This window comes from Microchirus variegatus (genome assembly GCF_963457635.1).
Source record: "Microchirus variegatus genome assembly, chromosome: 18".
Taxonomy (NCBI): domain Eukaryota; kingdom Metazoa; phylum Chordata; class Actinopteri; order Pleuronectiformes; family Soleidae; genus Microchirus; species Microchirus variegatus.
This window is the reverse complement of record NC_139819.1, coordinates 14,429,078-14,452,930: the sequence shown is the minus strand read 5'-3', so window position 1 is coordinate 14,452,930 and position 23,853 is coordinate 14,429,078. Positions and strand designations below refer to the sequence as shown.

Here is a 23,853-nt window from a genome sequence, read left to right as displayed (position 1 = left end):
TATGGGACCTTTAAAGGTAGGGTGGGAGATTCTGGATAATTATTTTACTGTATTGTTTAAAATCCTCTTCACAACCCAATTATAACCAATTAATTAAAGCATTGTCATAAAAATTTAAAATCTCAGTCAGCTGTAGAGCAGACAGGCCTGTAAAAAGACCAGCCAATCATATTGAAGGGCCTAAAGAAATTAATTAGATCATGATGCATCAATCAAACTGCCATCAAGGGCACGTAACCCTCTTTGTGCTGTAATTGCATGCTCAGAAGACAACGGCAGAGCTCGCAGCAATGTTACAGCGGAGAATTTGCCAACAACAGGTGTCGGTCGCAAACGAAAGATGGGAAAGCTACTGCCAAGAAAAAGGCTGAACATCGGCAGCACAGAAAGTGCTGCAAAGTGATGACATCGTGGCCCCGTTTCTACTGGAACAGTAGATTAACTTTATGTCTTTGAGTATTTGTTTTTTTTCATCATCAAGTTGCCAAATTAAAAAGTATCCATAAAACTTCAGCATCACCAGATAGTACTGAAAAGTTCCAGATGTTGCAGTGTTTGTGAATCCGTGTTCGTTGTGCGCTCCTGTGTTCTGGAGGCGTAGGTTCGGAGAGGGAAGTCTGCAGAAAGGGGCTTGGACTTTTGAATTCAAAATGTAGTCGGGTCCAACAGTTTCAGTGGCATTTAACAAAAAGTGTTGATTTAAATGAAAATGGAAAACAAATGAGCAAATGTAACGATTAAAATGGTCAGAAATCTTTGTTTCATTACAGTGAGATGATTTGAAGCAAATTTGGGTGTTTGGATTCAGCTGTAAATGATCCTCGTTGAAACATTGGAGAACAAAGGAAGTGGTATTTATTTAATTCATTAATTCATTAAACGTATTATATTTTTTAATTTTGTAGCCAATTTGGTCAACAAGTTGAATCTTCGTGAATAAAAACATCATGAAAGCTCTTGCAATATTCTTTAAATACGTCAACTGACTTGCAGGAAAGGGGTGATGTAAATGTATCTCTGCACCGGATTCATACACTCTCACTATATATAATCTAGTTGTGTGTGACAGTTAGATTATATTTGATTTACTTGGGGGAGGAAAGGTTGCAGAGCCTGCAGATCAATCAGAGCTGGAACGGAAAAGTTTCTGAGAGAACTCAACTCCTCTGCCACCAACACAGTCAGTTTGACAAAACTCATTCTGGCCAAGAATTCAATATTTACAGATTAGTAAATATGGACTTTTACAAAGTAGAATATTATTTTTGTTAAAACTTCTTACCTACTGCATCCAGCCAGATGGTGATTTGGAATGTTTTCAATCAGACTTTTGTAGTTGCAGTTATCTGGGACAGACATAAACTTCATGCTTTGGAGATTTGGGGAAAAGACAAAACATTAGTTCCAGAGTGTGGGGGCTGCAACACTTTCAACATAGGTTTTCATATCCGTGCGAGGAATGTTGAGCAGACCCATTTGTGTGGACTGTAAGTTCTGGAACAAAGTGCGTTGGTGGAGGAGGTCAGACGAGCAGAGAGGGGGATTTGTTGAGGAGGATCTTGGATGCGATGCTGAACTTGACTGAAAGCCACTGAAGATGAATGAGTGTGCAGGTGATGTGCTGCCAGGAGCTGGTTTGGGTGAGAAAACTGGCAGGTGGGTTGTGCACATACACTGGAGTCTGTCCAGGCTCTTCAGACAGGACTGTGCTGCAGTAAACGAAGCGAGACTCGGTCGTAATGAGAGACATTTGTAATGTTATCAATATGTAAAGGGCAGTGCACAATAAAATATTATTGCAGTATCAAACAATAACAGATGTACCATGTTTTGGCTGAACTACTCCTCTCTGTCTGTAGTGACTGGTGCAGGTCGATGGAGCCATGATAACGGAACAAGGTGTGAAAGTGTTGAATCAGAATTGTTTCGAGCTGAAACAATTAATCGATTACTAAATTAATCTTCAACTATTTTGATCGATTTGAAGCTTTTTTCACGATTAAAACAAGACTCCTGATTATTTTAGCTTCTCAAATGTGAACGTTTTCTTTGTCTCTTTGCTCCACATAAAGAAATCATTATAGTTTTGGTTTGTGGACAAAACAAGACATTAAAGAACATCGTCATTTCCAGTTTAAAAAAAAAAAAAAAAAAATTCTGGACCAAACGATTAATGGATTACAGAACTAACTGTTAGTTGCAGCTCTAGAATTTTTAAGGTATTAAAAGTTGGATTTTGTGATGAGATTGATGCGAGACAGAAGGTATTGTATATTACATCAAGCAATTATTTCTTCTTATTGTTATTATTGATCAAAGTGATGATGACCATCTCAATCCATCAACAAATTAGCAGTAAATAAACAAACCAGAAGTTGTATTGTGCTGCAAATTGCTGTGGTTTTATTTGCCCCGGGCTATGATATACAACCACAAAGACGGTGTGCAAAGAAAGCAAAAAAAAAAGAAAAGATTAAGTCACACTTATGGAGAGTCGGCAAGCACATATTACATAAACATATATGATATATATGCATGTACACAGTATATTCATGCTTTCAAAACACATAAACCGATAAAACGAGGGCTCCGATACACAAATGACAACAACAAACACATTGTTCCAAAAGTAGAAATCAGTACATGGTTTAAAATATACTGTCATTGAATGACATTCTAATCTGATTTATTTCCTTTTTTAACTGTCTATCAATGTGATAACTGCAAAAAATCCATCTGAGACTGAGTCCGGTAAAAAAAATGAATATGCTGCAAAAGAAGTGCACGGACGAACACATTCGTACACAAACAGGAACAATCGATGTTGTCCAATAATAAACAATCAAAGGGTTTCAGAACGTGAACCTGCTACTTACAATCACACGATGAGACCAGAGAGGCACATTTCAACATCGGCGCTAATACTAAACGTTACAACAAAGATCGAAACTTCAAAAGCATTCGAGGAAAAGATACATGAAACGTGCTGACTTACATAAACCATGTGCCTCTATAATGTAAGGTTACATTTGTCTACATAAAAATGTTTGCTTTTAAAAAAAGCATTTGGCATTTATGGCCACCTCAAAATAATCTGCAATTCATTAGGCAACAACAGACATTTTGTCCAAGTGGCTGATTAGGAGATTTTGTCTGAACTCTTTCAATGCTGTCATTTCATGACTGAACATTGCCGAGTTACAGATGCTGCATATTTATTTTTGATCGATCACCACATACTGATTAGGGAACATATTCTGGTTTTGTGGTTGGTTACTGTAGTGTGGACAATCAGCTTTGTCCAGGCTTTGATTTCTCGCAGGTTAACACTGTGTGGAGAGCAAAAGAGGCAGAACACACTAAAGTAGGGGTGTCAAACGTAGGGCCCGTGTGGGCCCACCGGAGGGTCCAATATAGCCTGTGGGATGTGATAATACTATATTTTTCTGTTTTGTGCCTTTGTGAATCCACTGTGGTCTGTGAGTTATAATGTACATGAGTAAATGGTAAACTTTAGGGGATAAAATTGATTCACATAAGAATCACGATTCTAATCATCCACGATTGAGATTCGATTCATATATATATATTTATATATATTTTAAGTTTCTATTTTGAAAAAACACAAGTCCCCAGTTTGTGTGACTTGACGTACAGTTTATTATTGTAACTTCTGGGAGAAAAAGGCAGCTAGTCTATTTATGCAAGTTATTTTTATTGTACAGTAAGTACGTTTTTATTTGTTTTGAAATAATAAATGTTAACTTTTTCTCTTAAGTTTGCCTTTGCGTGATCACATTATCATATACAAACTGTATTGTTTTTATGCCATAATTTGCCTTAACACACTATGGATTGTATACATTTTTGAATTGAGAATTGTTTGAATCGAGAATCAATTTCAAACCGAATCGTGAGACACCCAAAGATTCACATCCCTAGTAAACTTAGTAATGAGTTTAATGATAATGTTGAAATAATTTCAAATTTCAGGTTGTTCATAATATGTTTCGTAAAAATGTGGGGTACTTGGGGGTTGTTTCTATATTATTATTCTATTTTACTGGTCTGGCCCACTTGAGATCAGATTGCACTGTATTTGACACCCCTGAACTAAAGGAAATGTATCAACTATAGGTTGATTATTATTATTATTTTAAATTTGCATTCATGTGCAGATAGCTGTTAATAAACATTGGCCAGAACTTTGCTGGTTGTAAAAGGTAACAACAATAAAAAACTATAAAAAGTATTCTCCGTCTACATTAGAATCCCTAATATATTGGCCACTGATCACCAAGGTTAATTCACTATAGGACAATAGCCGATGGGTTCAGAAATTGATCAGCAAAAAAATAAGTCAAATTTTTTCCACATTTTCCAGGGCAAAATAATGAACTAAGCAGCATCAGAGTGTGTGATCTATTCTGATCGCTCTTAGTAGGTTTTCTGGTAAGCAACAAACGCAGTTTACCAGCTGTTTGTTTACTTATCTGTTAACAAAGTAATGGCAGCTGAGTTATGATCAGTCAATCTTCCAATAGGGGGGGCAGAGCTTTATCAAATGAACTATTTTGTCTTGTTTTTCAACATTTGGCACTGCACAAGGTAAAAGAATAAATCATCACATTTAAAACTTGATTGCCATTTTTAACACCAGTTCTCCAAACTGACTTGGATGTCCTTGGCTATACATATACAGTATATATTTGTCTTTAATACACCTTTAAAAAAAATTCAAAAAAAAAATTGGATGTTAACATTTCATTTTCTTTAAGTGCAAGCAAGCAAGTACAAATTAAGCAAAAGCGCGTGAAGCATAACTAAATCTATTATTCTTTTAGTTTTTATACACGATTTCAATCTTAGTCAAATCTCAGCGTTTAAAAATATACTACAAATTGCCTTAAAAATGTATCTATATAAGCAGATTGGTATTGCTGTAGCTTATTGGTTATGAGTAATACATTTTAATAATGGGGGAGAGAGGATGACAAAACACTACGGACAAAGAGGAAGTAAAAAAAAAATGCACAAGAACAACAATGGAAGATACTGTTCTGTTGCTTTATAAGTGCTACATGTCTGTGCATCCTCTTCTCATTCATCATCGCTCTTATCCGACTGATCCTGTAGATAGAAAGAGATGAGAATCATTGAGCCTAAGGAGAGAGATATTGCAGTGTGGCAAAAGTTTACCGTTACTGTTTGAGGAGCGCATCATCTAGAGGAAGTATAGGTCGAGAGGTCAAGAGCTGAATATATCAACACTCTCTTCCACTTAAGTGTCTGTTTCTAGGAATGTAAAGGTAAGAAGGATGATGACCTTTGAAAGACTGTGGTGTTGTCAGTTTGTGTCCTTTGAACACACTGCACATGAGCACCATGAAGGAAAGAGGGCGGAGACACTCATTCATAGCCCCTTTTTCCACTGGCGTGGCACGCCTCGCCTCGGTTATTTTTCCAATAGCGATAGTACCTGGTACCTGATACTTTTTGAGTACCTGCTCTGACGAGGTTCCAAGCGAGCTTAGCAGATACTATACGTGGCTTCGCCAGACTGCTGTGCACTGATTGGCCATCACAGGAAGAGAAACAAGCGCGACGTCCGACACAAGAACCAAAGCGAACAATGGCAAACTGTAGATCAGTTAAAAAGCAACCCTAAAAAGGTGGGTTAATCTCCAACAATTACCAAGGAAATGTGTGCAATCTCATCATTTGAGAGAGGAGTCTGATGTAGTTAGCGAAAGCACTGCTGAAAGCCTGCGTTCGCGAGTGGCGAGCAGCATCACAGACCCTGCCGCTGTATTTCAGTTCAGTGACTGTGTCAGACGGAGCCTGTGCACTGGTCATGGAGGAAGTACTCAACTCATCTTTTTAATAAACTGATTCTAATGATTCAGTACATCGAAAAACAACTGCTTTACTAGACACTAGTTTGTGTTGGTCGCGTGTAAAACGAAGTCACGGCAGTTTCATGCAGCCGTGCTGTGATGACTCCTCCCACGTTGAGGAGGTACTATATGGTAATGGAAAAAAACAACTAAATCATGTAGAGACGAGCTGGCACCATGTAGTGGAAAGACGGCATATGTTTCTATTCATGTGTTTTGACAAAATGATCAATCTGAATAAAAAAAAAAAAACACTAATGCATCATAAAACTTTATATGAGATAGACTGATGAATCCCTAAAAATTAAACACAAAGCTAACATTTTAAACACTGTGCAAAATTAACTTAACTGCTGCATACACATGGACATGTTTACTCAAACTGAAGGATGAAAATAGAATAAATGGGTCAGATCGAGTTGTTTATTTCCTCCTGGACGTTTCTGACATGAGCAGAGGCAAGTGGCTGTAATTACCGGATGAGAGGTCACCCTGGTAAAAGAGATCCTTGATCTCAATGGGAATAACCTTGTTAAATAAAGGCTTAATAATAACACACAACACGTAAGGTTTTTATCCAACAACACATCCTCACTGTAAACACTCTCTGCCTATGTCAGGGACGAAGCAAAGCCACAAGGTTTTTTTTTTTTTTAAAATTCACTAATAAAACAGGGTGAATTATCTCCTGTGAGTAAATGACTATAAACACACACAGTATGGCCTGCTGTTGTGTGACACGCCTGTTTAAAGGAGCACTGAGTGAAATTAGACGACAAATAAAGACCTTCGTTGCACGTTTATACAAGTCTCCCATTAACCCGATTAGAGCTTGTGTAACCTGCAATTACCCTTAACACCTGCCTCTGCATTGGCTCACAGAGAGGTTCATGTGTATCTGAGAGGTTATTGTGCTAATACAATGGCACATGTTAAAGGCAATTGTCCTCTAAACTGTTACTTTTATGGGAGTTAATTAAAAGAAACAAATGACATATTATATTGTACACTGCAGCAAACTCAGTCCTTTTGGTGACCTGACATAGTGATGTTTTCACCCTTCTTTAATATAATATGATATAAAGGTACTCAACTGACATTACAGGTGCGTTTGATTCGACAGCTGGGAGGAAACAGCAACACTGACACACAATGAGCAGCAAATGGTGTTTACCCCAAGCTGTGGTTGGTAATATTATTCAGATTTTTTAGACAGTTTTCCTTTCGTCAGCATCAAAACCATCCAAATCCACTAACTTTGAAAGTCACTCCTCATGACAGTGAAGCTTATGTTCTGAAGGGGGAAATTTGACACACACTGTGTGATGTGCGATGACTTACATTATCATCCTGGTCGTCGTCACTGTCATCGTCGCTGACCACCGGCTTGGCCTTCCCTCGGCTTTGCCTCTTCTTGCCTTTGTCCTGGCTCCTCGCCTCCTTATTCAGCTTGATCTTAACTCGTACCGACTTGGCTGTATGAAGGACAAGGACAAAGACAAAGTAAGATCATAGAAAACAAGGTTTTGTCTCAGTTTGTTTAATGAAGACACATAAATGACACATCGCACATCTGAGCTCTGAAGACAAATGGAATCACTGATTTATGTTTTGGACCCACAGCCATAAAAACTATAATCTGTGTCTGTTTTTCTTTGATATCCTGTCATTCAGAGTACTTTTCTTTTGCACAGCCCAAATCACATACAGGCCCTAATCACACAGCAGTTAGAGGTTCTTGTGAAAACCTCGGTATGTTTTGTATATCGGTAGCAAATAGATACAAATAATCCAACTAAAACGCTTCTTGTAACCACACTAATCCAAATACTCCGGATCAGTGCAGACCATTTAGAAATACATTTTGTTAAGATTGAGATGTTGGATTATGCCGGTCAGTGTTTATGTAAACAGTTGTTCTGTTCATGACTTCCTGGTTCGGGTTATCAAGTGTGTGCCCTGTGTAAACGTGACAAAAAAACTGGTCTGGAGCTGACACAGTTTTCTCCTTAGAAACTTTCAAAGAACTCCAGACTGCAGGGTAGTAAATGAACTTTGTCACCTGTCAGAGAGTGACTGTGGCCTTCACAAATCAAAAATGAAGTTGCTTTTCTTCTGTTTGGTAAGCTTTGACTTCAAAATGTGAAAAGCACACTCACTGTAGGGTTACTGTAGAAACACGGACACACAAGATAGCTTCAATATACACAAAAGTGTTATTCTCTGGTTATGAATGCAGTTGGTTTATAATTGGTTGAAGTCTTTCAACAACAAGTTTGAGGTGTTACACAATGGACCTTAAAATGTTTTGTCTTATCAGGCCAGATAATCTTTCCTTTTCATACCAAAGCTACAGTTTGACTGCTTTGTACAAGACTTTTATATAATTTTAATGACTCAAGAAATGTTGTGGGAGCCTAAAGTCTCTCTGTTTGAAAGATAATTTAAAGTAAAGTTTTCTTGAACAAATCAGAATCAGAAACATTGCCATGTAAGAAATAAACAGATGAGGAATTTGGTATGTTGGTGCATGAGAAAACACAATATAACATAAAGACGACACAAAAAAACGGCAGTTACTAGAATATGCATTTTTCCCTGTATACAGATTAAAAGCAACAGAAACAAGAAAAAACTCAACTCTATTTACAGTAGTGTTTTCACATGCATGTAAAACACAGGATATATTTTACCTTCAGCCTCTGACTCGTCCTCATCATCATCGTCCTCGTCGCTGTCATCATCACTCTCTTCCTCTTTGGCTATCTTCTGCCTGGCACTCTTGAAAACAGACTGAAGGACAATGGAGTCTTCATATATCTGCAGGCAAAAACAGGGGAGGGGATGGTATTGACCTTTCCTCAAACAGCATGAATTTCACAACCTTTGTACACTGAATATGGGAAAGAACAGTTAGCAGAACAGGGAGGATGAGGCTGTAAGGAGTGGAAACAGCAACGTTAGAAAAAAGGGATAAGAGTTAGACTATTTGATACAAATACAGTAAATCTAAATAAAACATAGAGTATAAGTTAAAGGAACCCAAATAACTGGATGTGATGCATATAGCCAATGTTTCCTGAGGAGGGATATGAAGCACAACACATCAAAATGAAGATTATGTCCTCACAAATCCAAGCTGAAAAAAGTATTTTTAACTCTCTCAAGGCCAATGAAACTGTTACAGGCAGGGGGAAGACCCACCATCCCCCGAGGGGAATAAATGCACAATCTCATCTCCTCAATCTTAAATACACTTCACCGAGTTCTAAAAGTTGGTGAAGGGCTACACTTGTTGTACCAAATTTTCCTCCCTCAGACAACTTCCAGCTCACGTTTGGTCAGTACACTCGGTGGAACACATCAGTATGGGGATCGAGCAACATGCCCCAGGACGCCCCTGCAGCTCGGCTGAGAAGGAACGGGTTCAGCAATGACATTCTTGCTGAGAGCAGAGGCCGAATAATGTCCTATGCTGTCAGATCCAGACAAGGAAATTTCATGATTGTACGATGAGGTCCAGCTTGCTGTATGACAGACATCATTCACTGAAATCCGTTTTAAAAAGAGCCCAAGATGCAGCATTGCATCTGGTGGAGTGTGCGCACACTCTGCAGGGCATCTGCATGTCTTTACAGGCACAAGCAAAATTTCCTTGACAACCAGAAAAAAAGCATCCATATTTCACTTGTGCAGTTGATGCTTATTCTTGTTTTGATTAAAACTGAGTGGCCAACATTTCTGTTCTCAGATCACACCACATGAAGTTACTTTTCTTGATTATCAGTCTATTTGTCCTCGCTGCTCATCTCTTGTTCAAACGTGGAGCTGGTGCCATGTTTTATCAGGGTTCCTGCCTTTGATAATGCCATAATATACTTTCAAATACTGCTCTGTGAACAAATGATTCAGGAAAGTTAAACAGTACTTTTAGTTTGAAATACAAACAGGTAGTGCTAGATTAGTGGCATGGGTGACAAATTGCCACATTGTGATAGGCAATATTGAAACTGGCAAAAGATAATTTTCTCTTTAATTTTCCTTGTGAACATGAGAGGTTTGCGTAAAAACAGCAAAGTGCTCTAATCCTCTGTTTTACATGGTTAAACACAAAATTGAACAATGAAAGAAAGATTAATTCATTAATATAAGCTCTCTAAAACCTCTTTATTTGCTGGAAAACCACCCCATTTGGCACAGTTCACTTAAACCTTTATTTATCAGCCTCTGAAGCAAATAGAAACATGTAATAAAAAATGAGAGAGTTTAAAACCTTGGCTTTTATTATAATAACTTACATTTACCCTCCACTTTTAACATTTTTGATTGAAAACAGTTCACAAAAGTGCCTATTTGTGTTGTTATTCACATCCAATAAACTACTTAAACCCGTGTCTGTTGCTCCCCTTGATCACTTCAATAGCCATTCTTTGCAGCTCTGTATAGAACTATCAAAACCAAAGTAAACTACCCTCCCCATAATGCATTTTGGCTTCCTGGTAGAATGACCTTCATGCGACTTGAAACTGATGACATCATGCAAAACTCACTCATAAGCGCTTAACGGGAGAAACACCCAGACATCCAGTCTTTATGTTTATTTACGGTAAGCAAGGTAAATTAGAGAAAGTAAACCTCTGCAGATCTGCTCGAAGACATGATCATTAGAAAGGGAGAGACTCTTACCTGGGATCCCTCCAAGTTGAAAGTCTGAGCGTTGTGACAGAGCAGCATCACATCCTTCTCCAGGTCACCCACACTTCTGTATTTATGATTTCTAACACGTTCCTGTTGACAGAAAACAACACCATGATTCACATCTGCTGCTCTGCAGAAGAAAAGGTGATATTTAAGGGATTCACATTCTTAACATTGTCCTAAAGGATTCTATTAATATCAATTAAATAAATAATCTAATATGCTTAATTATAGTAAATTTGGGATTATCACATCAATCATACTTTGATCTTTTTGAAGTCCACCGGTTTTCTGATCAGCTCATAATATTCTGGGAGCTCCTTTCGGGATGGCAGCTGGACAAATACCTCACTTAGTTGTCTCCCTGACCTGAAAAGGAACACAAAGTAACTCATCATTTGAAACCTGAGCTGTGTCATTTGCAAATAACATCATCATACAGCTATTACAAATACAGCATGTCTAAGAAAAGTGTAACTCATAAAGTCACAGATAATGGTTCTTGCTCTGGCTCAATAACATATTTCTAGTCTAAAACAATCATAGCTATCCACTAAAGTTTAGACATTCACATGCACATTCTTGGTAAGTTGTTATACTTAATATAATTATTAGCAGCAAATCCAACGAAAAGACCAAAACCAACAATTACTGTAAAGGCACATCACTTCACAACACTACAGCACTAGAGAATTCTTATCCTATTTAAATCTAATACTCATTATATTAAGAAGCAGCTTATCTGAGCTCATCTCAGGGAATCATTACAGCAAGCTAAAGAGAAAGAGGAGCTACTTGTGTACACTTTTTTAATTATGCAAATTGTACAACTATGTCTGTTTTTTAATGATCAAAATATCAAATGAACAGTTTTATCTGTAAAACAAAATAAATAAATCAAAGCAAAAAAATAGACCTATGTAGAGGTTTCCATTTTGACAGTGCAGCAGCAGAGCAGCAGATGTCAAGGCTGTAGATAATAGATCACTTGGATGTTGTTCAATCACCCACTGAGGTCTGAATGTGAGCTTAGACCCAATGTGTTAACTCTGCTGAATCCACTATAATGGTGTGTTCAAAACGGGGTTTTGTATTGTTGATGTGTTTGTTTGCAAGGGAACCTCTGGAAATAGACTCAACTGTTGATGTTTGTGAGACACTAGAATTAAGGGAAACGTGATCCTGGAGGCTTTCAACTTGGGAGGGCTAATTATAATGACTACAATACACAGTAATCAACAGTGTGTGTGTTTGTATGACATACTGTGTTTGACATCACAGTAATTTATGTTGCTGTGTTGACTAGGGATGTCTTCACATTAAATTTTGTCACTTAACATGGTTTATGGAGCCTTGTCTGCTGCCTGGCTCCACACTCCACAGGAGATAAGAGATGATGAAATTCACCAAGTGGGAAATGAAAGAATTTGAATCGAGAAAAAAAATGGGTTCCCATTGCCTGGAAAAGCTTTGGCAAAGTAATCAGCCAGAGCATAATGAGTAATGGAACACAAATTAACATGTTCCTCCATGCATGGGTGTAAATAACAAAGACAGTGACACACCAGGTATCGCTGCTGATTTCCTGAATCAATTTCATTGTGGATCATAAGGTAACAATTTGATTCAATATCTGTTTTCAGTTCAGTTGATGAATATAAAGATGTTTTCATTAATCCTAATTCTTAAATGCAACATAGACTGTTTTGATAAATGACTGCCCAGCCATTTAAAGACTAAAAACATGTCACCAGCAAAACACTTTAATCAGCATTTACACAAGATGTTTTCAGCCAGAAAAGCATTCGGACCACCCTCCGAGCATAAGAGAACATATGGTTCTTCCACATTCCTAAAAGTAAGGGGCATTTTCCAACCCTTGTAAACAGTAATGTTGTAAATATGTCAAATACATCAAGAAGTGATAAAACTGATAATTTAGTCTGAAAACCAGTCTCCTTACCCATCTCTGTAGTTGATTACTGTATCGATGATGACGTTCATTTGCTTGGTGAGTTTAGGAGGGTTGGGGGAGAGTTTCTCCGCTGGTGGCCTTCCACGTCGCTTCTTCGCCTTGCTGCCTCCATCGTCTCGGCTTGAGGAGTCCTTGTCCTGACGTCTCTTACGTTTGCGCTTCTTGAGCCGGATCTCCTCCTCTATCTCCTCCAGGTTTCCATCCTCAATCGCCTGGAGTTTGAAATGAGCCAGTACAGCAACATGGTTAATCCTACAAATACTTCTAAATATCCACATTGTCAATGAACAATTCAGATTTACACAGTATATTTTCATAATCATTATCTCCTAATGATCGTCATTGTACACTGAATAACATGAGTTTCTTGGTTTTGTTTGTTTAACCTGATTTTTTTATATATAGTTATTGTTTTTTTTTTATTCTGTTTATTTACACAAAAAAAAGAAGTTTTGCATTCACAAAGCCTCAACAACAAAACTTCAATTATTATTATTTATTTTTTTTTACACCGGATGAATAACGCACAAAATAAACAGCCTGTCTCTTCCAATAGGATTTTCCAATTGAGCAGGGCTCCATAATTTCTCTGTCACATGCAATGATGAAATTAACTATGATTGCAAAGTCTCTTTTATGTATTTCTGATTTTACTGCAATCCCATAAATTACAAGCTGTTTACGTGTTTACTTCCTTTTGGAAGCCAGTCAAAACAAGGTATCATACAGACAACTTGCGGTTTCTCTTCCCCTATAGGAAATAGACAGCCTGTAAGTTTCTAGGTGTCTTCTTTTAATCAAAGCCTCACTGAAATGCAGTTAACACTTCCAACATGCTGTCACCTTGGGCTTGAAGTATCTTTGTTCTACTCTAGTATTCTGTGGTACACCTGAGCAGCTGCCATTTAAATAGATCTGACAGCCTGAGCTGTGTCTCACAGGGAATAAGTCACAACATATTTGGTGCAGTTGAATTGGAGCCGTCAGCATCACAAAGAAAAAAACAAATAAACAAAAACACTGCCACCCAGTAATGGTTAGAGCTGTTTCTCTAACAGCGAATATAAATATATGCAACTGTTTTACACCTTCAACATTTGTGTATGCATCTTCTACACGTTGTTGTTTAGCAACAACATGCAGCAAATTCTAAAACAATAACATCAGATGATAATTGTCATACTATAATTTATTCATCATAATATAATTTTTTTTTAAATCAAGAAAACCCTGTCTTGACGTATTTTGCTCCAGAGATCGATCTATCCATCTATCGATGTCTATCCATTCCTGTCATAAACTGCAATTATAGCGTGAGAAAGTGGAGTAGGTGTTTTATTTTGTTTGTATTTTTTAATCAATATCCATTGCTCTTCAATTATTATATGGATCAATTAACTGTGATCAGCAAGACATACTGCAGCTATATAAATGAGGAAAAGTGTATTTTCATTATTTTTAAATTGTTTTTAAGTTATGTTTTTAGGCATATTTGGCTTGTTGTATGCTCAGAATTACCCGTAGCCACTGTTTTTCAGTCAGGGTGTCACTGTAGTCTACATCACGACGACAGCGTGAGCCTCGGCCGAACAGCTTTTCTTCCTCATCTTCATACGTAAGCCTTTCCACCTCAGCGTCGTCTTTGATGATCCAAGACGGCAACTCGTCCTCCTCCATTAGACGAGGCTTGCGCTTTGGGTTTCTGGCGTCCTCTCTGCGTCTGTCCATGTCCATGCGCTGGAGGAGAATAGCAGGAGAATAGCATCAGTGAAGCAGCAGATGACACAGTTATTGATTTTACTGTTTTGATATAAAGTGACAGTGGGCTATTAATAATAACTAAGATTCCTGAGTAACAGTAACAGTTAGACAATGTCACAATTGCATAGGGATGTGGTGGGGAATGTTTGGGTTGATGTGTTTAACTAATAAATGGAGAGAAGACTATAGAGCCAAACTGACAACTTCAGTTGCTCCTGTGCACGTAAAGTCTTACAACTATAAACTCATTAGATGCAGTAAAAGTAAAGGTACCTTCAAATGAAGCTCTTTACTTAAAAGTAACAGTTTTGATTCCTACAATGTCCTTTTGCTTTTTTGTAAATTCTTGTGAAACATAATCACCCAATGAGTGAAAACTTTGATGGGTTGGTTTGGGTCAGTAAAATCAAGGTTTTTTAAAAGTAGTTGTAGAGAAACCAGCAAAGGTTAAGGCTTAAGGTGTTGTAGAATCAAATTAATAAATACAAATGATGCACTATTTTAAACGTGCTGGGTGCTGCTAGCAAAATAGCTCGACAAAACATTTCATACACACAGTTATGAAGTCTAAGATGGTTATGTAGTATACTGTTGATGACATAGTGACTGTGACTCATATCCATAGCAATTTAGTCATTTTTTGTTAGAAGTAGCTTCTGGCAGAAAACAATATTCCACATATGGTGGACAACCTACAATTATTTTGAGGAGACAACAAGCTGTCAGCTACTCCTTTTTGGCCAAATTGATATCTTCATAAAATCTATTTAAATTTTTTAAATTAAATGAGATCATACAAAAATATGGACTTTTCTTACCATAAAAAGCTCAAATTCATCTTCAATGCGGGCTATCATCTGGTTAAGGGTTTCATCATCTGGTACCTCGTCTTCTTCCTGAAACAACAAAAGGAGAAACGCATCAATATTTTCCACAGGAAACATATATAAATACACTTTTCAGTTTCAGAAGTTTGTCACACTCCTTTTGAAACAAATCAGTTTTCAAATGAAGGGTAATCACTGATCCTATCCATGGAGCTGTCTCTAAGCCTGAGATAATTCAATCAAAACTTCTATGCATAATTTATTATATGGGTATTCAAGGTCTCCTACACTCCTTACATAAAAATGCAAACTCATGCACAAACACTTGCACGTGGTCGTAAGATGTTTTACAAATACAGTAAAAACACTATCAAACTCAGATTTTACCTCATTCTGCTCCTCGTGTTCTAAAATGGCTTGCAGGAAGACACGGCGCTCCTGGCCCGAGGACTTCTGGTCAAACATGCCAGCCTGGATGACCTTCTGGTCCACATTCAATTTGTACTTGGCAGCTGCAAGGATTTTCTCTTCCACACTGTTGACAGTGCAGAGGCGAAGCACACGCACTTCATTCTGCTGACCAATGCGGTGAGCCCGGTCCTGAGCCTGAAGGTCCTGGAATTAGCATATCAAGAAGAACTGACTGTGAAACAATTTGAGATTATCTCAAAGTAAATAAAATAAAAATTAGACTATTTTACTAGTATCCAGTCGAAAAATAAAATGACTGATTCAGGGGAGCCTGGTTTTAGACAGTTTATCTTGATTTAACACTGTATTGCTTATGGTATGTAAAACAGGGCTGTACATGTGCCTTTTTCTAATTCAAATATACATTAGACAAGACAAACACAACTAAGCACCTTCACACTGAAGTGTATCTGCCCACTTAGAACAAACAAAAGATATCTGGAAAAAAAGGTTGCTGTGGAAAGAATTAAACCTAGATTTACTTTTCTTCTTTTAGATAACAATTACAATCATAGTGATTAGCCTCATAATGGATCTGGCCAATACCATATTGCAGAAACAAACAGTAAGAGAGCCAAAGACATGTAACTACAGACCAAGTCACATTACGATATAAAAATAAAACTTTGTGCATTCCACTTCAAACTTTCACTTGTTATAAAAATGAGGCAATTAAATCTTTCCAAAACACTTCAAGGCAGATATTCACAAAGCCTGTCAATGTTTTGTCACTGCAACTTTTCAGTCTAGTAGGTTATTTACTTAGATGCAAATGAGCCCTGCCACAGTTTGTCTGTTCAGCATAATGGATAGCTGTTGAGCAAAGGAACAGATAAGTGTTATTGAGCCTGATCATAAAAAAACACTACTAAAGTGGACACTTTAGGAAGTGAAAATGTGCATTCATCCCAGCAGAGAAACATTAAATAGGTTGATTTTGTCATTGTTAGTAGACTGACTAAAATCAGAAGGAAAACCACTCAAAACTCCTTTGACTAAATTACTTCTGCAATACTGATTCAGTGAAACAGCATCCTCGAATAGAATCAAGGGTGGCTTCAATCATACCACAACAGACAACTAAGGGACAGTAATCCTAACTGGTCATATCACTGTAAAAATTGAAACATCCTTTATAATTATTGTAAACAGTAAAGTCCTGGCAGTGTATAATGTTAACATTAAACAGTGGAGAGACCTGGTGGGGATTCCAGTCACTGTCAAAGATGACGACAGTGTCAGCAGCCTGCAGGTTGAGGCCAAGGCCACCAGCTCTTGTGCTTAGCAGGAAGATGAAATACTGAGATCCTTCCTCATTAAATTTCTTCAACAGTAACGCTCGGTCGTCAGCCTTGGTGGTTCCTTAAACATTGAAAATAATTATTTTGAGGGAAACAAATTGAAGAAAGCACAAATGCCATGTGTATACTGTGTTGCAAAATGTGCTGCTTCAAAGGTGTCAGAAAAGGGCATGTAGTAGCTTTAATTAGGCAGGGTTTAAAATGTGATGGCACCATTTTACAACTAAAAGATTGATTGATAACAAGGGCCAAATGCCTCATATGTATGGGGGGCCATGTAGGCCATAATTCCTTTTTTTTTTACCTCTCACATACACAATTTTACCTCTCACATACACAATTTTGCCTTTCACATTCACTATTTTTGGCTCTCACATACACAATTTCCTCTCATACTATTTTTTTTTACCTCTCACATACTCTCTTTTAATTTGCACATACACAAAACACACCTCTTACATACATCTGTGTGTGTGTGTGTGTGTGTGTGTGTGTGTGTGTGTGTGTGTGTGTGTGTGTGTGTGTGTGTGTGAAGCGTTAATAAAAAGTGAATGTGTGCAGTCCAAAAAAAGTGAAGGTGTGTGAAAGGCCTTCTGGTCACAGTCTGCTATCTTCACCAGAAGCCATTCAGAATGTATCAAATGATCAGGGTGTGATATTTAGGGGGGGGGTTGGGGGGGGACAAGGACTCCCCCCCCAACCCCCCAACAAAAACTTGAAAAAAGATAATTGTCCAAGTCCACTGCTTTCATGTAAATAGTTTGATTATTTTAAAGTTCCTGCACCAGGTTATCACTGCAGCTCTGCTGAGGTTGAATATCTAAACAGTGCTGTAATGGGAACATCCTGATTTATTTTACTGAATACATCCCTTTGATCGGTCCCAAGCTATCAAAGGGAAAATCCACCTTCTGTCTCGTTTTTGGTGCAAAAATGTAAACCTGGCTGAGACTGTACAAATATATTGAAATTGTTTTCGGGTAGATTACAGCCACACTGACTGGGCCAGCTTAACTATGTGGGTAGCACCAAATTTGTGTGTGTATTGTCATTTAGACTGCATGTAACAGATTCTAGATTCAAGAGGTTTATTGTCATATGTTCAGTAAAGACAGACGTCACACTGCACAATGAAATTCTTACTTTGCACATCTCCCTGGTCACAAAAAAAAAATGTAAAAAATTAAATAAAAATATAAATATAACTGTAAATAACAGTAAATAACACAAGCAGTAACCATGGAAAAATGGTGCTTGTTGGGGACAGCGGTGCATCAAGTTTTGTCCAAAGTCTGGTTTGGATTGAAAAAATGTGTGCTTTGAGTAGAACTCCCTTTAACTAGCATGGAATCATCACCTTCCAGAAATAGAAATCAGAAATTCATGTCAGCTTATTTGCTAAAATTACTCTTACCCATTCTCTCCAAATGTTTACCATCTGCTATCAACACATATTTCAGCAGGAGGCAGTCTGCAGTTGTATCCAAGTGCAGTCTTTTAGTACAAACCATATTATGTTTCAGGAGTACATTACAATGTGGCCCCAATTTTGGATAATTATGAAACTGCATTGGGACAAATAAAGACTACTATATCGCAAACAGCTTTACATGTTTAATCATTCTATACTATATATTATACTTATGATAATCTATAGAGGGATAAAGCTCACCATCGAGTCGTAAATACTGAAAGTTGCGGTAGCTGAAGTAGTCTTCCATGATTGTCATGAGAGTGGTCATCTGGCAGAACAGCAGGACTCTGTGTGAGGTGGCATGAAGCTTTGGCAGGATGCGATCTAGAAGCTCAAATTTCCCAGAGGCTCGATACAGTTCTGGCCTGAGAGGAAATGAGGAAACCAAACATTACCTTGGATGATCACTGACTTGATCATTAATTTTGTTTGTTGTAGCCAAGGCCAATTTATCATTCCTGGATGAATGGTTTCAACAAAATTAAAATCAGTCATTACTAACTCAACTTTAATGATAATATTTCTGAAGCAAGAGATAATTTTTGTGCTTTATGAAAAAAAAAAAATTGATGTAATCACTTGTTTATTATTTGTTAACTGTTTACATATGTAATACAATACATTAAAAACACCACTTCTCATGATTTTAATCAGCTATTTAAGTTTTTTGCAGCAGCTTTACCTTCAGAACGTGCTCCGTCAACACCACCAATAATGTTTAATTTTAGTCTAGTAACTACTTCGTACTACGTTCATTTTGAATAAAAAATACTTTTTAGTAAAAAATAAAATAAAAGCAACATTTCAATGAATAATATTCATAAAACATCTTGAAAACACATTTCTGTCTTACCCACTGATTATGGCATTTGGAAAGCCCAGGTGCTCTGCAAAAGATTCCTACAACAGAGAACATAACTGGTTTAAAGGAGGAGATGTTTAAAATAACCCCTTTACTTAGACTTCAAACCAAGGATCTGTATTTCCTGAATAATAAAAAAAATTGTTTTGTTAAGGTAGACTGTAAATCGGTATGCTATTATTAAGTTAAATTATGTTGAAGTTCCAAACCTGTTGATAACATTATCTGTTCATAATAAAGAGTATTATTGAGTAAATATCACATTTTAACCAGATGATCCATCTGATTGATGATTTCAAACTGAAATTTAACTTGTACAAGTGCTATAGTAAAGAGTATACATTTAAACATGTTCTATTAGTGCATTCTTAACAGCCAGTACCACTGGTCTTGGCTATGCAGAGCTCACCTCAATGTGCTGGAACATGTACGGATGGTTGCAGATTTTCTTGAGCTGCATGATGGTGTTCATCAGGGTCTTCGCTCCTCCTTTGCCCTGGAGGAAATAATTTTATGATTAAAAAGAGATTGAATTTCAGATTATAACAATGACTCTTGCCACATGTCGGTGTAAATCTGCAATAAAGGATATGCTTTGAACACAAATGAGCAAATAACTGCTAATTTAAAAATGTTAGCAGTTCCACAAAAACCTATCTTTGGAGTTGTCCACCTGGGTAATTTAAGTACAATAATCACTCTTGTTTTGCTCATTCACCCCTAAGAGCTCATTTCCAGCTTAATACTCTTTTTTTTTCTTCACCACTACCCTGTCTGCATTTTGTTTGCTGCACACATGATTGTCTCTTGGGGTGTTTTCACAGCTAGTAAACAGAAAAAATCTCTTCAAAGTTGTGTTAATTCAGGAGGAGTTGCTGAATCAGGTGACAACACTTTGATCACTCCTTTGAAGTGAACACATTTTTCACAAAATCTGTGCAGCCTACTTCGCCAACCTGTTCTCTTTAATAGCATTTGTTTCATATTTCACACTGGGGAACAACTTTGGCATGAGCTCAAGCTCTGACTGAGTTCCACCAGCTAGTACCGGCTGGAGCAAAGAACGTGTCACAGAGGGTGGAGAGCCTCCCCTTATATAGGCATCTGACAATGCGCTGCTCGTTATTCAAAAACCTCAACTCGCTATGATCAGAAATTTCAAACTGTTCTTGTGCCAACTGCTTATCAGAAACTTAGCTCAACAGACAACCGACACAAGCAAAAACCTCCGTCAGCAGTTTCAGCTAATAAACAGATAATAATTGTGGAAAATAGCAAGACAAAGCCCAGTTAACCAAAAGAGTGGCACCACGGTACCGATACTACATCGCATAAGAAATGCTAAACAAATTAACAGTAGCGCAACACTACGGAGTAGCAAAACTTCCATTTAGCTGTTGCCATCATCAGGTTAGCTCTGTTAGCTTTATAGTTAGTAGTTTATAGGCGTGAGTCTGGTTTCAATCAGACTTTGCCAGTGGCTGTTGAGCCTGATGGCTTCAGCTGTGGTGGTGGCACCAATGGGGCGCCTGCACATGAGAGGAATACAGAGATGGTTGGCGTCTCACAGACTGGACCCACATCACGATGGCTCCCACAGAGTGTGAGTCTCTGTGGCCTGCACTAATCCCATGGATCCCAGAGAAGAGTCAGTTTCTCTCAGTGTGGGGAGGCGTGTATGAATGGATAGCAGTAAACTGGACCTGGGATCCTCACACAAGCTCGTCCCACATAAATTATCTTTGTATTGTAGCTATGTACCCATGTAATTGTTGGCAGTTCATTTGTCATAGAAACTTTTAGACTTTCTGGGCTCATCATCATTTGCTCCAGCCAATCCTAGCTAGTCGAATACAATAGGAACTTATGCGGTCACGCCGAAGGCGTTCCATAATGTGAGACTCACTCAGAGAACCAGGGTTACGCAAGACCTAAGTTTTTAAAAAGTCACTTCCCTGCACAAAGAAAGCAACAATGCAGCTTCAGAAGGTGAATATTATAAATGATGCGCCTTTTAGCAACTTTTGTCTTTCGCAGCACTTTCTAAAATTAAAAACACAGGGCAACTGTAACTTCACAAAAAAGTTTAGTGAGATTTTGATCTCAAACAGCAGGGAACTGAATATCACTGAGCTCTGAGGCATGCTGCTCATCTCATCATTGATAAATCAGAGGGATGAGTACAGTGAGGACATGGGAGTGTCATGTGCAAATTTACCTTCTTGTCTTTCTCTGAGCCGTCAGTGAGAAGGATGCCTTTCTGCATGTGGCGATACAGAACCTTCTGTATGGCAGACATGTCGCATTTTATGACATACTCCACCTGTGTGAATAACAATGCAAACAAAGCTTCAGTAAAAGTTGTCTCTTTTGAACAGTGAGGTTGTTGAACTGAAAACTTCTTTTTCTTCAAGTGTTGAATTTAAGGAAACTAGTGAGAGAGGTAAATCCTGCAGTGAAACACATTCAAAGAAAGTAGCTGACGATCAGGCTGCGTAGGACATTAACTTTACAAACTTTATATTTGTCCACTTTTGCCATAGGAGATATATTCAAAGCCATTTATTCTTCAAACAAACAACAAAACAGGATTTCTCCAATGCTGACTATACAACAAGTATAATACTGCCCCATCAAATCAAAGAACACAAAACTTGGTTTCCATTTCACCTTCTCTGGCAGCTGAGACTCCACCTCTTTCTTCAGTCTGCGTAGAAGGAAGGGACGGAGCACCTTATGCAAACGCCGAATTATCAGGATGGTTTCTTCCTCATTTAGGTCCACCTGAACAAATCAGACAATTTGTGTAATGAAACAAGACAGAACTCTGCATTTCCCACACAAGGCAGCCAAATTTCGACGAGTGATAAGCAGCAACATTTTCTGTAAAGTCCCTTTTTAAGATCGATGACTTTAGGGTGGATTTTTCAGTTAAGCTAATAATGATTTTGTCATTAAGTTTACCCTGTGAAATTTCTGAGCTAGCAGCGATTCCTTTTAATGAGTTAATCTCTGTATCATGCATGTGTGACTTGTGCAGTCCACAGTCCTGCTGTTATTTTCCCAATGACCCACTGATGCATGTATCCCTCTGCAGTTACTGTGCTCAACAAGCGGCTCCCATAGCACTCACAGGCAGTCAGAGCAGAGCAGAGAGGAGACCTCTGGCTTACAGAGCGCGGTGTAAATGTAAATGTTTCTTCTCTCAGTCTCACACAAAAATAAATAACTGCATTCGACACATATCAGACATAACACATATCGCATCGCAATATAGCCCAGCCCTAGGCAGAAGGGAAAAATGCTCAGGACGGAGAGAATTCCTGAATTTCAAAACACCAAATCTAACCACGGTTATTCATTTGGCCTTACAATTCAGGCGCAATTACGGCTTGATTTGGGGTATGTTTTTCCAGGGGGAAATTGCAAAACATTGCCTTGGGCTGAAGCATACATGAAAGAAAATGAAGAAACAACAGAAGATAAGTGTCCAGCTGAGTGTCTGAATTCCTCAGCTACAGATTCATTTTCGTCTCTTTCACATGGCACTTTTAATAGGGCAATGAAATAACAATTAATGAAATAATTAATCAATTTCTTAAAATGAAACTGCTTTAAAATATGCTTTTTATTCACATTTAGCAAGAATGGGTCCCACTTTTCAAAGATAGCGCTATATTAAACACAACAACGCGTGTGAAGCAGACGCTGTGCAAACAACATCGGTGTGTGGGATGAAGAGCAGAAGAGCAAGGCAGCCCCCAAACACTGCAGACATTCATTGTAGCCCAGCGCTTGCAAAGACAGGCACATTTTCTCATTACTAACCCTCTCTCCAGTCATAGCGAATGGCGCATTGAACCACTGCTCGAAGGTGCTGCAGCTCTTGAAGATAGTGGGCAGGAGGAAGTTGAGCAAGGCCCACAGCTCGGGCAGTTTGTTCTGCAGTGGTGTACCAGTGAGGAGGAGACGGCGAGGAGCCACATAGTGGGTGTTCAGGACCTGAGTCAACTTGCAATGGTGGTTCTTCATCCGGTGACCCTCATCCACAATCATATATTTCCAACGAATCTGTATGCAGTAGAAGACTTATTGGGCCTGTTTCTCTACACATTGTTAAAAACACAACACACAGGTGCCTTGACCAAATGTACCTTAATTTATCTTATTTAACCTTGATTGAACCAGTATAAAAACTAAATTGAGATTAAATAATCTCTTTTTTTCAAGCATACCATGGCCAAGACAGGACAAAGTTACAGACAAATAAACATGTAACATAATCAAATAAGCAGTTTTTAGGATCACAATCATAACCATAAAAACCCCATAAATTAGAGAGAACATCTACAGACAGAGGTGTCTGCAAGTCGTCCAGCATTCTCCTAAAAACATCCAGTGAGACCAAGCCTTTAAGAATCAAATATTTCTGTAGTTCATTCCAGGCTAAGGAAGCAATAAACATAATTCAGTTCTGACTTTTGGACAGACAGTGAGAGAATATCCTGGGAACAAAGTCAATCCAGAGCTCCTCTGACTGACAAAAGTCAACAGGTAGGAGAGAAGAAGACAGAGAATAGCTCTGTA

The 23,853-nt window shown here is 38.1% G+C and overlaps 1 protein-coding gene across 3 annotated transcripts in view; it reads right to left on the bottom strand.

The window, feature by feature from the left end:
- Nucleotides 1–2,388: 2,388 nt before the first annotated feature.
- The window catches only part of smarca2 (SWI/SNF related BAF chromatin remodeling complex subunit ATPase 2), a 43,921-nt gene continuing 22,456 nt past the window's right edge, over nt 2,389–23,853 (bottom strand). For 2 of the 3 annotated variants that reach the window (XM_083905336.1, XM_083905335.1), the window contains 16 exons: nt 23,095–23,337; nt 21,937–22,050; nt 21,485–21,589; nt 19,676–19,762; nt 19,258–19,304; nt 18,603–18,769; nt 16,828–16,991; nt 15,546–15,773; nt 15,150–15,227; nt 14,089–14,307; nt 12,559–12,782; nt 10,859–10,964; nt 10,584–10,685; nt 8,591–8,717; nt 7,239–7,372; nt 2,389–5,130 (listed from right to left, as the gene is read on the bottom strand). In XM_083905336.1, coding sequence (XP_083761462.1) covers nt 5,101–5,130; nt 7,239–7,372; nt 8,591–8,717; nt 10,584–10,685; nt 10,859–10,964; nt 12,559–12,782; nt 14,089–14,307; nt 15,150–15,227; nt 15,546–15,773; nt 16,828–16,991; nt 18,603–18,769; nt 19,258–19,304; nt 19,676–19,762; nt 21,485–21,589; nt 21,937–22,050; nt 23,095–23,337 — 2,175 coding nt within the window. In that variant the 3' untranslated portion in view covers nt 2,389–5,100. Of the gene's footprint in view, nt 5,131–7,238; nt 7,373–8,590; nt 8,718–10,583; nt 10,686–10,858; nt 10,965–12,558; nt 12,783–14,088; nt 14,308–15,149; nt 15,228–15,545; nt 15,774–16,827; nt 16,992–18,602; nt 18,770–19,257; nt 19,305–19,675; nt 19,763–21,484; nt 21,590–21,936; nt 22,051–23,094; nt 23,338–23,853 lie in introns of those variants that run through there. The other variant, XR_014593071.1, reaches the window with a different exon arrangement.